At 43.1% G+C, this 15,465-nt stretch overlaps 2 protein-coding genes across 2 annotated transcripts; one reads left to right on the plus strand and one right to left on the minus strand.

Moving 5' to 3' along the window:
- Positions 1-2,286: 2,286 nt before the first annotated feature.
- On the minus strand, positions 2,287-6,240 carry zic2a (zic family member 2 (odd-paired homolog, Drosophila), a). The gene is made up of 3 exons (XM_050048388.1): positions 4,761-6,240; positions 3,455-3,618; positions 2,287-3,321 (listed from the first exon to the last, which is right to left on the minus strand). The coding sequence occupies exons 1-3, from the start codon at positions 5,731-5,733 to the stop codon at positions 3,127-3,129; spliced, it is 1,332 nt and encodes a 443-aa protein (XP_049904345.1). The 5' UTR covers positions 5,734-6,240; the 3' UTR covers positions 2,287-3,126.
- A 4,686-nt stretch (positions 6,241-10,926) lies between these two features.
- zic5 (zic family member 5 (odd-paired homolog, Drosophila)) lies at positions 10,927-15,202 on the plus strand. The gene is made up of 2 exons (XM_050048387.1): positions 10,927-12,132; positions 13,398-15,202. The coding sequence occupies exons 1-2, from the start codon at positions 11,091-11,093 to the stop codon at positions 13,835-13,837; spliced, it is 1,482 nt and encodes a 493-aa protein (XP_049904344.1). The 5' UTR covers positions 10,927-11,090; the 3' UTR covers positions 13,838-15,202.
- The last annotated feature ends 263 nt before the right edge of the window (positions 15,203-15,465 follow it).

The raw sequence follows: 15,465 nt of genomic DNA on the forward strand, positions 1-15,465 counted from the left end.
TCCTAAATATCGACATGCTGGCCCCTGTCAACTGGTGCTGATCAAAAATGTGTCCCCCCTCACGGCCTGTGACAGTCCGGCCTCCACCCCTCCTCTCTCCATCTCTAACACACACACACACACACACACACACACACACACACACACCAGCGGGGGCGCAACACTCCTCTTCACTGACGTAGTGGTGAATAAAGTTGTGTGACATAACAAATAAATACATATTTGTCCACGCTGTATTCAGCGAACACACACTGCGCACCTGCTAAAAATTGCTATGAACTGTGTTCCTTGAAGTAGCCCTATACGTCATGAATCCAGATTTTTAAAAACAAACAAACAGCTGTTTTCCTGATGGTTTTCATGTATTGGATCAACCGGCCCTTAAAGATGTGATGCCAGATAAAGAGACAGGTTCGCAAAATGGTGCGTTCAATGTCTGTATTATGGTCTAATATGACAAACAAAACATCACATTCAAATGTCCAGTGAGTTGCAAATAGAAATATGGATAAGCATATTTTGCGCACTCCGTCCTCTCCCTCCTCCCTGCAGCCTGCGCGCAATAACGCGCACAACGCTTCCAAAATGCGCAGTGAACTTATCACATGACCTCAAAGATTTACTCCTGAACTTTGGCCCGAGTCCAAGAGACTCCTGAGCAACACCACCTATAAGCTCCAGTGAGGCAGGTTATGTGTGTGTGTCTGACAGCATAGTATCCTTACAGTACAGGCAACAATGTACAAGAAGCTGTGTGAGAAGAAGGAGAAGGAAAAAAAGCGCTTCCTTCTCCGCGGATCAATATCAGCGCAGCTGGAGCCGAACAGGAACCGGCATCGACACACTGTGTGGAGCTGACCTTTCCCACTCCCCCCAGGTCATACCTTCCTCCGCCGGTGAGGTCACCGGGCCGGCCAGCGAAGGGGCCATTAGGAGGTGATTTGAAGTGCTCAATAAGCTGCATGTAAAGCATAGTTTCCCTCTGATGCAAAGATAAACCCATCTCAGTTTGCACACTTTTGCAAAAATAAAAAAGGAGTTTTGCTTTTGAAAAGTTTGATTTTTAACGAGAGAAAAATCATCGTTTTTAGTAGGTTCTAATTGATTTTAGTTGATATCATTGCCTGGTTGTAATCAGCATCGCTTCCCTGGAGATCCTACCAACCTTTTTATTTACTACATCATCCTCTGAGCCAAGTAATGTGAGCAGCCTGTGCACCAGGACGTTGCCTGCAGCTCCACAACACAGACAGAGTGCCACTTGCTGCTACAGCGGAGAGCCGGCCTGCAGCAGATACAGGCTATCCACCATCCACCATCACTAACAAGTCCCACTATGTGTTTCCTATGCTCCTGAACAACCATGAAGCACATAAAGACAGCAACTTATTTAACATACAGAAGCATGCGCAGTGAGGAAACGCCAGCGTCTTGCAACACAACCAACAACCAGCTGACAAACACTTGTTTTCCTGTAGCCTGTTATATGTATATGCAGCCTTCATTTAGGGCCTGTGATATTTACTCTTCAAAGAGCCTCAGATCTGCGAGCTCGCAGACAGCAATATATGCCATTATCTCCACTCACAGCAACGCGTCAAATTAAAACAAACACGCCTGGAGCGTCCTTAAAACCATCTAAATTAATCACAGAAGTTCAGAGACATATGGCCATCTCCCATAAAGGGCTGCAACCGGAGGAGCTCTGAGAGAGACTATGGGACTAAGCCGAGTCAAGTTCAAGTTCAGCAGCTCCTGTGCAGTGAAGTGTCCATCATGGGGGGAGGGGGAACACGGGTGTGTGTTCAAATAAACTCAGTAACTGACCTGGGAGAATATAAAGTGACAAGATGTGATGTATGGAAGATGTGCTGGGTGTCTGTAAATGAAGAGAAGTGCAGGCACACGAGCTCTGCTGAGTGTGCAGAATGAAAATGCTTAGTTTGCTTTGGTTTCTACACTTGAATTAAAATATTTAAAACTCTGCTGCAGATGATTTTAAACTATTTGCTTCATTGTTCTCGGCAGAGCTTCTCCTCAAGACTGTGTATCCCCCAAATCTCCTGTTAAGTCCAGCACCACCACCACAACAGCCACATTGTTCAGGGCCTGTAAGCATGCTTTGCAAAGCTTGAGGTATAAAACACCAGAATGTCCTTTAGCCTGAGGACAAGAATTTAGAGCATGAAGAATTTGATGACTGGAGTTTTTTCTTTTTTAAAAAAAGTCTGAATTATTCCAAAAACAAGACCGCCTCCATGAGCCAGCGAAAACAGAAAAGCATGAAAAAGCAAAGGGAAATATTTAGCACTTGCAACACCTTTTATTATATTTGTATGCAGTAAAATTCTTATCACAATAAGGAAGAAAACACCTCTTAAAACTTTGAACAAAAGCACATAACGAAACAACTGCCCATGTTTAGCTCGGAATTGTACATATTTATAGTAAAGAAACATTCTTTATAAATACTGTTTCATCTGTAGCAAGTAAATACCATAATTTAATTACAAATGGATAAATATGGCAGTTGATTATTTACAAAAGGAAGGGTGTAGTTACAGAAAATCGAACGGCACAACGTTTATTTTCCTCACAATCTTCCAGATAGTATTTCACAATTCAAACTTGCAAAGCACAAAACATCACAAGTTAAGCCCAGCAAACTAAAAATATACATTCACAAGCATAATATTGTGGTCTGTTTGAGTTAAATGTTAACTTTGGCACTCTTTCCAGTTTATAGATGTTTAGTATAGTACAATCAATTTGCCTTAGGATCACAATATTCAACATTATAGTACAATTTTTTATCGTAATATGTGCACTAAAAGTCCAGTTAGAGAAATAGCTACCATTGAAGGAACATCTATACACCAAAGACTGACAAACTATCACAACCAATGGGAAAGTGGGCTTTTTAGTAATTATTTACAATATGAAATACACCTCGACTATTATACATATTTTTCCTCTGTTGGTAATTGTCATCTTCCCTGGCGAATCAAAAAATAATAAAATAAACAAATGTTTTTTTGTGTGCCTCTCGTGTGCACGTGTCCCAATCTCCTGCTGAATGGTCCAGTGCTGTGAAATGAGTGTGTGTTGCTTCATTTCAGCTTAGTCCTAAACATACCATTCACTGAAATTGGAGGATAGGCCACTGTGGCTGGTGGTGTTGTGCACAGCTGAGGCTGGGGACAGGGTGGTGTTGCTTTGGGTCTCGGTGGTGGGAGACACCAGGCCTGGAGGTGTAGAGGATTCATAACCAGAGCTGGCTGCTGGTGATGAGTCTGATGCTGGTGGGGACGCTTCGTGGACCTGGGGAAAATGAGACAAATGAGTATTTGTAATGCAAACACAAGATGCACAGCAAAATACACAATCATATGTGTGTGTAATAAACGTTTAAGGCCTGAGACACATTTATCTAGTCAGCACAACTCCAATTTACCTTCATGTGTTTTCGTAGGGAGCTGGGATGTGTGTAGGACTTGTCACACATTTTGCAGAGATAAGGCTTGTCCGACGTGTGAACGTGCATGTGTTTCTTTCGGTCGCTGCTGTTTGCAAACCTTCTGTCGCAGCCCTCAAACTCACACTGGAACGGCTTCTCTCCTGCAGGTAAAAAAAAAAAAAGAAGAAGAACATAGTCAGATATTTTTTTCTTTCACACAGACAAGCCTCGGGGCTGAGTGTCACAACAAGGAGCTGTGCGTAAAATCCAAATGCAAAAGTTACAGTGCGAATGTGTGTCCCTAAAATCCCAGCAAGGAAAAACAATTTAAAAACAAGCCTAAGCGTGATGCTAATCATGATATTCAAAGTTTAAAGCTTATTTTAAAGAAATGGGGGAGTTAATAAATAATGCGCATAGTGATTTGCAGAGGGGGGTGGGAGATAGAGGGAAGGGGGGATAAGGCCGTCCTCAGTAGGCCTACAGAAGGCGAACCATTTGCTGGGAGACAATAAAAATCTAATTAGCACCTGACCAATTTCATGGCACGGCACCATAATGTATTTCCCAAGAAAATAAGTCCAAATGTGAAAGGCTGGTAATGGCCCTGTCTAGCACCTTTAGCTCCTATCAAAGGGGGACGCATGAGAAAACAAAAGGCATTCCTCACGCTTTAAACACTACTGCTGCTGCTGTCCTCGGCAAAACACACAACTCCTAAACAAACAAGGAGTGCAAATCGATTAGGAATTTAGTGCAAATAATTCCTCCAAGGAAAAATCTATATGGAAAGGGGAAATAATGCTGGGCGTCAAAGCGCAGTATGGAGACGAAGCTACGTTAAACCAATTGATGTGATTTACTACACCAGTCTGTCTGCCCTACGATGCACGCAACGCGCGCCCACTCTCCCCTTTGACCCATTTCTAAAGTTTACCCCACACAGCAAAACACAGGCACTTTTAAAAATGTTTTCCACGCGTTTGGCTCATGTTTTACACCAGGTTATTTCCTAAAATGTGGCCATATATTGAAGAAATTATTCCAGTTTCCCAAACTAATTCGCCCTCTCTCCTGGATGTCTGGATGTGGTCCTAAATCGACTTTGTTTCTCTGAATACTATCTACTTTAGCAGCCCAAAATAGCCGCTGATAATTAGATCTTAATTCGTGTTTACTCTTGGCAAGGCACATGTTTACAACAGCGAAATAAATGCACACGCCGGCTTAGCAGCAGCAATTACACCAATCTTGTTATTAAAATAAAATCAATAAAAAAGCTGCATTGTTTTTGGATAATTACCTGTATGCGTTCTCTTGTGTATCTTCAAGTTTTCCGACCGTGCGAAGACCTTTCCACAGCCGGGGAAGGGGCATGGAAAAGGCTTCTCCCCGGTGTGCACCCGAATGTGGTTCACCAGTTTGTATTTCGCCTTGAATGGTTTGCTCTCCCGGGCGCAATCCTCCCAGAAACAGACGTGGTTGGTCTGCTCCGGTCCACCGACATGCTCCACGGAGACGTGCGTGACCAACTCGTGCATGGTGCTAAAAGTTTTGTTGCAACACTTCTTCGGGTTGCTGAGCTGCTCGGGGTCGATCCACTTGCAGATGAGCTCCTGCTTGATGCACTGCTGCCTCATGTAGCGGAAAAAGGCACCGGGGTGGTGGTGGGCTGCCATGTTCATCCCCATGTTCATATTCATGGAGCCGTACTGGTTGTGGAGCTGCGCGGCCGAGTAGGGGTCGGTCCTCGGGCTGGAAACCTGGTGGTACTGGTCGGAGCGTCCGAAAACTTCTCCCGGTAGTCCGAGCCTCATTTGCCCGTTCAGGACATTCGGGGAACCGTGGGAGCCGTGCTGGTCGTGGATCCCGGGGAACAGAATGTGGCCTTGAGTGTCTGTGTGGGAGTGATGAAGGGATCCCGCCGTGGGGCCAAAAATAGTATGTTGGCTGCTCGCCGGAGAGGATTCTCCGAAGCCACGACTGCGAAAGAGAAAGTCCCTGGTTGAGTTGAAAGGAGAGCTTGCATACGACGTGACATGGGCGGCGTGAGCCCCCAAAGCCGCAGCGGGGTAGCCCGGCGCCTGGGTGGTGAAGGCAGAGCTCTGTCCCGGAGAGAGATCATGGTTGAGCTTAAACGCACCCATGTGTGCGGAGTCTACAAAGCTATTTTGTGCCAAACTCAAGTCTCTCTCCTGCATCTCGCTCGCTGAGTGATGCCTGGCAAATGACCCCACTCCCAGTCCGGGGAACTGGTGACCAGCATCCAGTAACATTATTTCACTAAGCGATTTTCTTTTTTTTTGCTTGTTTAAATCAGCGCAAGGCGAATAAGTTAAAGGTAAAAAATAATCAAATGTTGATGCAGGCAAGCAACGATTCAACTTCCAACCTTGGAAACACCATATCAGGCGTGATTCAAAAACGCTGCTCCGCTCATGAGGAAAAATAAAATAAAATCAGCTCGCGTTACAGAAGGCTGAATTTACTTCTAGTTAACTTGTGCCGCAAAAAAATCCAAATGCAACGAAGTGAAGAGTTTCCTCGTGTCTTCTTCTCCCTTCTTCTCTTGGCTGGCTGCGTTCACAAAATGCACTCGAAGAAATTAAATAATTATCTTACTAGGTGTCCTCTGCGCGCACAGAGCGGAGAGTGGCTGCAGCATCTCACAAAAATCGCCGTTCCGATTGGGTATGTATTTATTTCTCTGGCTCGCCTGTGTTTATCGCGGAGGGTCCCTGTTTCTCCGTGGACTGGCTCTACCTCCTCTTCCGCCCCCTTTAACTGGAGCCCGTTCATTCATTCCTCGCAGTCTCATTGGCCACCGCGCCTCATCAATCCCAGGTGCCCCTCCAATAGCAGGTAGCGCTTTGGCGACTTAATAGCGCAACGCCATTTTCCAGTAATAATTACCGCCTACTTTTAGGAGAGGATTTTTGGGGGGTATATACACGCGAAAGGATCACGACAAGAGAGAAGAGAGAACATGGTTTTGTTGTTTATATTCGGTAGGTGCCAAGTTGTAGTATGAAAGCTAAAAAATGTGGCATCAGTTGAGAGGTAATGATGAATATAAATATTTAGACGAGGGAAAGAAAGTGAACTAGAAGGATAGATCATGGAGCTGCTCACTGCTGGTTATTTACTTCATCTAAATATAATGCAACAGCTCTTTTTTAAGAAATCTTTTTTAAATGCAAGTAAACATGATCACATTACTGTACCAGCCTCCATGGAGCCGTGTCAGTAAATATACAGCCATGAATTAAACAACAAGACACCAAAAATGACACTTAATAGCGAAAAAATGTCCATTACGCATGAATGTGTGGCTGCAGGAAGGAAAATAGTTTAAAATTATGTCCTTGCATTAATGTTTGCATATGAAATTATTGTATTTTATTGAGCTACAAAGTCTACTAAAAAGTGAGGGTGCATTTATAGACTTAATAATAGAAAAAATGAGAAGAAAAATAGCCGAATAATAATAATAAAAGCATGCTAAATAAGTATAAATGCACTATTGCAAAACTTTTTTCTTCTATGCACTGCTGTAACACCTCCCCCTTCCTTTGCACACAAAAGTAGGAAAAAATCTGAATATATTTTTCAATTTAAACACACTAATTTTGTATTTTAAATGTCGATAAATTGTAATAATCTCTTATTTAGTTAAGATAAAGTTCACATCTCTCGCCACTTTAATTCTCCCCAGCTGACAAAGCATGTGTGTGGCTCCATATGGAGTCCAGTGGTTTTTCCACTGCTTGTAGAACCACAACTGGGCCTTTAGCGGTGCTCCAGTGCTTCACACTGCCAACCGCCAGTGGTTGTTGTTGGTTCTTTTAATGGTTCCATATGTCGCTTGGTTCTGTTTCCTCGGTGGGTTCTCACATTCACCACAGCAATTAAAGTTACATGTTATGGTGGTGAACTGCGCTCAGATCCGAGTTAACCATTAGTGACCTATAAGGTCGAGCCTCTCCTGAGCGCGCAATCATAAAGTTGGAGCTGTAAAAGTCGGATGTTTTGCAGTGAATTAAGATGTTGTGGTGTTCTCTGGGAGAGTGTGTGTGTGTGTGTGTGTGTGTGTGTGTGTGTGTGTGTGTGTGTGTGTGTGTGTGTGTGTGTGTTGTTTTGTTTCAGCCCCAGAAGCGATGCCATCATGACAACAATAGGCTGCAGACACACAGTTTTTTTACATTGTTATCCAAATGTCCCTCCCTAACGTGATTTCCTTTTTAGGCTCGCACACAGGCACAAACATTACAGCTGACGGAGGGAAGTCATTTTAAATAAATGCTTAATTTACTGGCAACTTTCCATCACAAGCATGCACTGAATCTGCGTTCAAATGGGGGGGATACACAGGCCATGCACCACAGCTGCTGCGTTCAAGTCAAAGGAAGTTTACTTACATTTTCACCAAATTCACAACAAAAAAAATCCCACAAGTTCTCCCGTTCCTTCACACAACACACTTCAGTCTGCCTCAGCTCTCCGGTGCTCTCTAAGCGACAAATAAAGGTGAAGGCGAGAGGGAAAAAACGTTTTAAAACTTTTTTTTTTTTTTTTTTTTTAAAGAAATTGTGTGTCTCATAGCTCGGAGTGGGACAGGCTGAGCAGTTGTGTGCCATTCTTCCAAGTCTATTTCAACCCGCACCACAGGAAACGCAGGAGCTGATCCAAGTTCAAAGTCACGTCTGCCGACCCCTATAAGAAGTTCTTTATTTCTCTGGAAAACCACAAAACCTTCCCCAGATAGGGAGAAAAGCGAGAGAAAATTAAAAAGAGGGGGAAAAATCTATCGGGTAGAGAGGCACATGGCTGCGGGTTTTCCCTTCTGCTTGGAGAAGAAAGGGGGTCTAGCCTATTGAAAATCCCCCAAAGACCAGTATTTCAACAGGTTTTAGGATCAGCAACACACACTGAGTCATGGCGCACAGATTTAAAATATAAATCACAGGAATACGTGCACTAAAAGTACAGATTTTAAGTGTAAGTACAGGATGACGCAAAGCCAATCAATGAAGTCAGGAGGCTTGATCACATTGGGGCGCTGTGCCTGTGCATTATACTGGGGGCCAAAGGCTTATTTCTCCTCTCTATTATCTGACAATATCAATATGTTGACACACTGGAAGGTTACTTGTGTGGCTCCCGTGACCTTGTGTTTCATGGATGTTTGACCTCTGACCCGTTAAGACCACATATGTTGCCCTCCTGACTCCTTTTGGTAAAATAACCCTGTTTATGACAAAGCGTCTTTGTTTTAGGGAGAGGAGGGAGAGGAGGGAGCTGGGAGATGTCCCCCACTTCCGTCTGAGCCATCGACAGCTTTTGGTAATTTGGGAGCTATAAGGCATAAAAACAATTAACCCATTCCTTCACCAAAGTTTATAAAATCAGATAATTCAACACCAACTCCCACATGGAGGCATTTCTTTTTATTTGACATGTAAGATTAAGATGAATTTGGGGAGCTCGGCTGCATTGTGGGACACAGTGACCAAGAAAAAGTTGCATGATATTCCCAAATTGTGACGGTTATTACGCGCCAGGTGACGGTGGATGGTCTTGTTCCCACTTTCTCAGCAAAATTATAATTCTTGCTGTTAATTTTGTGCGGATTAGGAGCCCATTTAATGTGGTGTTTAATTTAATGTGTATAAAATAGGGGCCCCTTAAACAAATCATAAACAGTGCACCCACTGCTCCTCTGGCTTTTTATGGGGTTTCCAGAAGCTCCCATTGGAGCTGGGCATATTTTATTTATTTAACTAAATCGCCGAGACAGCGGTACACACATGTGGAGATGGGAGGGATTTTTTATTTATTTATTTTTTGAGTTTTAAATCCTGACTTAAAAAAAAAAAATACAAATACGACACAAAGTCATTGTGCACATAAAAATAAAATAAAAAATAAAGCAATAAACTGATGCAGAAGCAGCGACAACCTTTACTGCAACTGATTCATATTTAATATTATTAATTTTTAACACCTACATATATCCATTTTAGAACTCTGCACATTAACTCTCCATTCAGTGTTTCTAATTACCAACTTCATAAATCAGTTGCAACAGAGCAGCACGTGCAACAGGCCCATAACATGTAAACCCTTCCCTCTCCAACACGATGGAAATCAATTACAGTCATGAGTGAGAACATGTGGAGCTCATTCATATATTTTTATATTTCTAAGATCAGCTCCTGTTCGAGTTTAAAGAAAAAGAAACTTTCCTCGTGTAGCTTGCCTTCACAGGTCGACTGCAAAGGTGTGTGGATGAAGACATATCCATGACAGGTACGCGTCCTGCTGTCAACAGGGACTCATCAGACGGCGTCATGCGTCATGGTGAACTTAAATATAATACAGCAAATATCTACCAGTTATAGCCAAGATTGCAGAATGTTGGTGACATGCAGGGGATAAAAATACAGGACACCTTTCACAGGATCCTCCAGGACATGACTGATATAATTTATAGGTTATGATAGTCTGTTTATAACTCACGCTAAGGTCTGTCTTTACTTGTAATATGTTTAAGCCAAGAGTGATTATTTTAATAGGAATTTTTTATTGAGGCATTTTGAACAATGTCAGGACAAATAAAATTTTAAGACATGTTTATTGGTTTTCCTGAATTCTGCATTAAAATATGATTGGGAGCATAAAATTCAATTGGAAGCTTCTTTTAAAATTTAAGCAGCAGCCATAATATTTCCATCTATAAATATAGAAAATCAGTCATTTTAATATAATAAATGTGAGGGGGGAGATAAAAATAACACTTTTTATTTAAAAAAATAAAAATAAAAAATATACGCATGATGATTTTATTTAATTCAATTTTTTTAATCATTATTTTACGGTATTTTTTTTGCTGTAAAATAGTTTGTATAATTTAGCACTGCTTCCACACACAGGTGCGCTCTTTTTTTATTTTATATTTTTCTGCTAAACCATGTCAGTCTGAGGAGCTGCATGCTTTGCAAATGATTTATGATGACTAAAAAAATCATGCCAAATAAATAAACTTTATCTTCCTCCTCACACACACTGCTCTCATCTTTATAGTCACATACATCCATCCACCAGCAGCGGGCTTTTTTTTTTGTCCTCCCTCTTTTTTTTCAATGGCGACATCAAATCAATAGAAAGACACTTTACCAGACATAAACTCGGCTGCATTTGTCACATAAACTGACATTTCGGTCATCCACATGCGCCAGCGCCAGTAAACAGAAAGCCGCGCAAACAGAATCTGCTGGTAACTTTGTGAGTACAACTTTTTGGAGTCAACAGCGATAAAGAGAGTGAGGGGGCGGAACCCTGCTGAGCCCCTGCGCTGAACGACAGCCAATCGCTTCGTTCTCCTAACTGCCAGTCACCGAAATCCGTCCAATACCCGCAGTGCCATTTCTAAACTGTATTCCCCACTGTGTCCTCCAACTGTTGTATGTTCTGCCAATCGCTTGAGGACAGAGTGGGAAAAGGAGCAAGCAGAGTTAGAAGCCGGACAAAAGAACTTATAGACCCCTTATATACATATTTTCCTAATGTTTTAGAGAGCGTGGTGTGGTGAAAAACAATTGCGGTGAGTGCGGATGGACTTGTCAGTGTAGTTATGGAACCCCCTTTAAGCAAGAGGAATCCGGCGATAAGATTAGCGGATTTGGCAGCGACTCAACCCCTTCCTCATCAGAATATGACAGGCTTCCCGGGGCTAGGGGGGCATCACCCTCTCTCCCACCATGCCCACCTCCACCCTGGGGAGCTGGGCAACGACCCCGGAGTGGCACTCACTCCATTTGGACCAGAGCACATGGCACAGACAAATGCTCTCAAACTTAGCCCATCTCAGCACATTCAGAGCCATCACGAAGCCCAGACCGCGGCATCTTTCACTTCTGCTCAGACCACAGTTGGTTTCCCCGTGGCTCACCCCCACTCAGGCTACTCAAGCAGCAGGGACTTCATCCTCAGGAGAGAACTCTCAGCCTCTGCTATGCATGCACTTGGCGACCAGCATAGTTCCGCCTCCTCCCCTCATCACCATGGCATGTTCATCTCCCCAACAGGTGCTTATGGGCACACGGAAAGTGGGGCCCATTCACTTTTCACTGGACTTCACGACCAGGCGTCCCCAGGTGCCCATCACCATGCCCTCAATGGGCAGATGCGCCTGGGTATACCGGGGGACATCTACGGCAGGCCAGAGCACTTCGGGCACAGGCCGGAGCACTATGGACCCTCTTCTCTCCACAGCTACAACTCCATGAACCTCAATGTGAACATCGCTTCTGCTCCTCACGGAGCGGCGGGGGCGTTTTTAAGATACATGCGGCAGCCCATAAAGCAAGAGCTAATCTGCAAATGGATTGACCAGGAGCAAAGTCAAAAAAAGCCCTGCTCTAAAACTTACAGCACCATGCACGAACTGGTCAACCACGTCACGGTGGAGCATGTCGGGGGACCGGAGCAGAGCTCCCACGTCTGTTTTTGGGAGGAATGTCCACGGGAAGGAAAGGCTTTCAAAGCGAAGTACAAACTGATAAATCACATCCGAGTTCATACGGGAGAAAAGCCCTTCCCGTGTCCGTTCCCGGGCTGTGGAAAAGTGTTCGCTCGATCGGAGAATTTAAAGATTCACAAGAGGACTCACACAGGTCAGTACTTATAATTATGTCATCTGAGAAAAAAATAATCGGGTGAATCTACCCGAGGACACCTTGTGTTGTTATTCACATCACTTAAACGGACAGTCAGTGCGATCGTGCGTAATTGCGCACACAAGCGAGCGAAAAAAGTTGTACTGAATGACGCATTCGCACAGTGAGTAAACGTGTTTCATTTCCTTTCTTAAATATAAACTTATGCACTCGCTGAGACGCTCGTGGTAGGCGTGAGAGGATTAAGGCATATGATTTGTAAAACGTGCTTACGTACGTGCAGGACAGCGCTGGAACACGCGTAAATGTAATTATCCTCAGGCGTAGGACGTTTACGCAAAAGCTCGGTTTATTTATCGGCGGCTGTGTGTATACATGGTGAAAGATATCTTAACATGTGCTGTATTTATTAGCCATATGCACCGGCTTACTGTTAACTATAAAGAGCAGGAGCTGTAGGCTGCAACCTCTGCATTGCTGTGTGGAGAGAAATCTCCCCGGATATTTACTGTCAGACCAAAACAACTGCGTCGTGGTGAAATGGTCAGAGCTGCTCAGTGCTGCAACTCCAAGGCTCCTAGCATTGTAACTTTCCTCAAAATCTTATGAGTGCTCTTTTTGATAGCTGTTTGAAGGTCGTGTTTTGGCGAAGAGGGAGCTTAATGTGGGCCTGATGCCACCAGGCCTTTACACCTTAGTGAATGATGTAAAATCTCCAGGGGGAATAAATAAGTCAGGCAAAAATATACGTCACCAAAAGGTCTGAGGCACCTTGTTATTGCTTATCAATTTTAAAAAGCAAGGCACAGTTCCCTACAATCCAATCCACAATCCCATATATGCACCATGGAGGCTATAATCAAAAAATACGTGTGTGTTTGTGTGTGATGAGTTACAACCAGAGTCCATCACGGTACATAAACGGCTCCTGGTGGTCTCCTGAGTGCCCCCTCTCCCTCCCTCACACACATGCACACATACATGTACCCAGAAGGCCTAAAGGCATGTTACACGTGTTCACACAGGAAAAAATGCTTTGGACAAGTGGGTGTGGAGTAGTGGGCTCTGGTAGATGTTTAGAGAAAAGTGGAGAGGAAGCCCCAGAGGAGAGGCACAGGCTGCTACACTCAGCACTTAATGAGAAATTGTTGTGTTTATTAAAAGGTATGGAGAATTGATTTCCAGCTCTAATCTTGTACAAATGTAAACAAGTGACATTCTCCCACGTGACACTGACTGAATCTGCTTCTCATTTCTTCCAGGAGAGAAACCCTTCAAGTGCGAGTTCGACGGCTGTGACCGAAAATTCGCCAACAGCAGCGACCGGAAGAAGCACTCCCACGTCCACACCAGCGACAAGCCTTACTACTGCAAAGTGCGCGGCTGTGACAAATCCTACACGCACCCGAGCTCGCTGCGGAAGCACATGAAAGTGCACTGCAAGTCCCCGCCGCCCCCTTCCACCAACGTCACCTACATATCCTCCACGAACCCACTCGGGGACCCTCTGTCTCCCAACTCGGAGCCGCACAGGAACCGCTCCGCGAACCTCTCCCCTCAGGTCACCAACCTCAACGAGTGGTACGTGTGCCAGGGGAGCGGGGGACCCAACCACCTCCACACCCCCTCCAGCGATGTGCCAACGTCGGATTCAGACGACGAGGACTCTTTCAGAAATTCAGACCCGAGGACGATGCTCTGATGCCCCTGTTTACAACCACGTGACTGTCAAACTTGTCATCCAGTTGACCCGTTCAAGTGTGTAGATCCGTGCGCCTGGGATATTGATGAGTTCTTTTACACTGTAGTGTTGTTAAACGCAGATAATTCTCTTGTATCGTGGATGCAAATCAGGCCTAACAAAATGAGGAGGAATTTCCCAGAGGTGACCCCTTGACCTTTCTTAAAATGTACACCAAAACTATCAAAATAAAACATTTGGCTCTGACATTCAAATTTAAACTTTAATATCCTCGCCTCTTATATGAAAAGCACCAAAAATTTTAAGGCTAATTTCTGAATAAAACTCCAAATTTATTTTCTACAAGAGCAAATATGCAGGCTTTAATTAACCGCATGGCTCAAGACTCAACTGGTGTTCTGAAATGACATCTTTCATGTGACCTCCCATCATCCCCCCTTTGCAGTTTAATAACTCGCCTGCCATCAATCACTGTCATCGTCCAGACATTTAAGGAAAACAAATGGTACAGCTTCTGACCCCACCAGTGGCAACAAATGTTAATCTAGAAGATGATTTTTTTTTTTTTAATTCATGTGATTTCTTTAACATGTGGTACAAACTTTGATAAACCAATAAGGAGATTTAAAAAAAGAAACAAAAAAAAAAAGAGGAGGCAAACATGTGAGTGTCTTAAGGGTTCTCATTTACCTTTTCAGATTTATACAATACATGTGTTTGGATGGAATTTTGTAATATTTAAGAACTATTTAAGACTATATTTTATGCAAAAGTACACAAGTGTTATGCTCGTTTAAAGAGTACGAGTACGTCCCTTGAGACCCTAAATGTCTACACTGACAGGCTTTGACCCTGTAGGATTTGTATATATGTAATTGTACTGATGCTTGTGAATGTTGTGTAGTTTTTAATTACATTTGTTTTTTCTTCATCTTTTTTTTTGTACATTGTAATTTATTTGCTGGTATCAATGTTGTACTGGAATTACAGGAACACCAAAGAATAATAATATCAGTTTTGGTGATGCATAGTACCCTGCTGATGTTTTTTTGTTTTTTTTTAATTTTATGTTAATTTTCTGTTCCCCCATTTTTTTTTTAAATTGTGTTCTGTAAAAGAAGAAACATTTACTTGAATAGGCTGTGTAATGTGAAACGTCCCTTTCTCGCATGCCTTTTTGTAGTGATCTGTCTTTCTCTTTGAGGTGCATGGTGCCGTTGGACATGATGGATAACAAAAAAAAAAGAAGAAAAAAAAAAGAGATGAATCAGCTATGATTGTGCAGACCCTTGATGTTCAAAATTAAATTTACAATATAAATTTCATGCTAAAACTTAATAAAAAAAAACAGGACATATACAGTAACTAATTAGCAAGTGTCACATTATTATGGTTAATGACTGGATTTTGGGAATTAGAAAATTAGTGGCAGAAATTCAGCTGGAGTTTTGTGGCTGTGAGACTTTTTGGAAGCTGTGCATTTATTGCCTATAATTAGATTTTTAATGTGGGTTGTAAATGAGAGTGAGCAAAACATAAATGTCACTCTCACCTGAGATGAAAAAGCAGACTTGTTCACTTCCTATCCGGGCATTTCTATAAAATATTCACTGTTATGTGCAGAAAAA

Source organism: Epinephelus moara, chromosome 7, assembly GCF_006386435.1.
Source record: "Epinephelus moara isolate mb chromosome 7, YSFRI_EMoa_1.0, whole genome shotgun sequence".
Taxonomy (NCBI): domain Eukaryota; kingdom Metazoa; phylum Chordata; class Actinopteri; order Perciformes; family Serranidae; genus Epinephelus; species Epinephelus moara.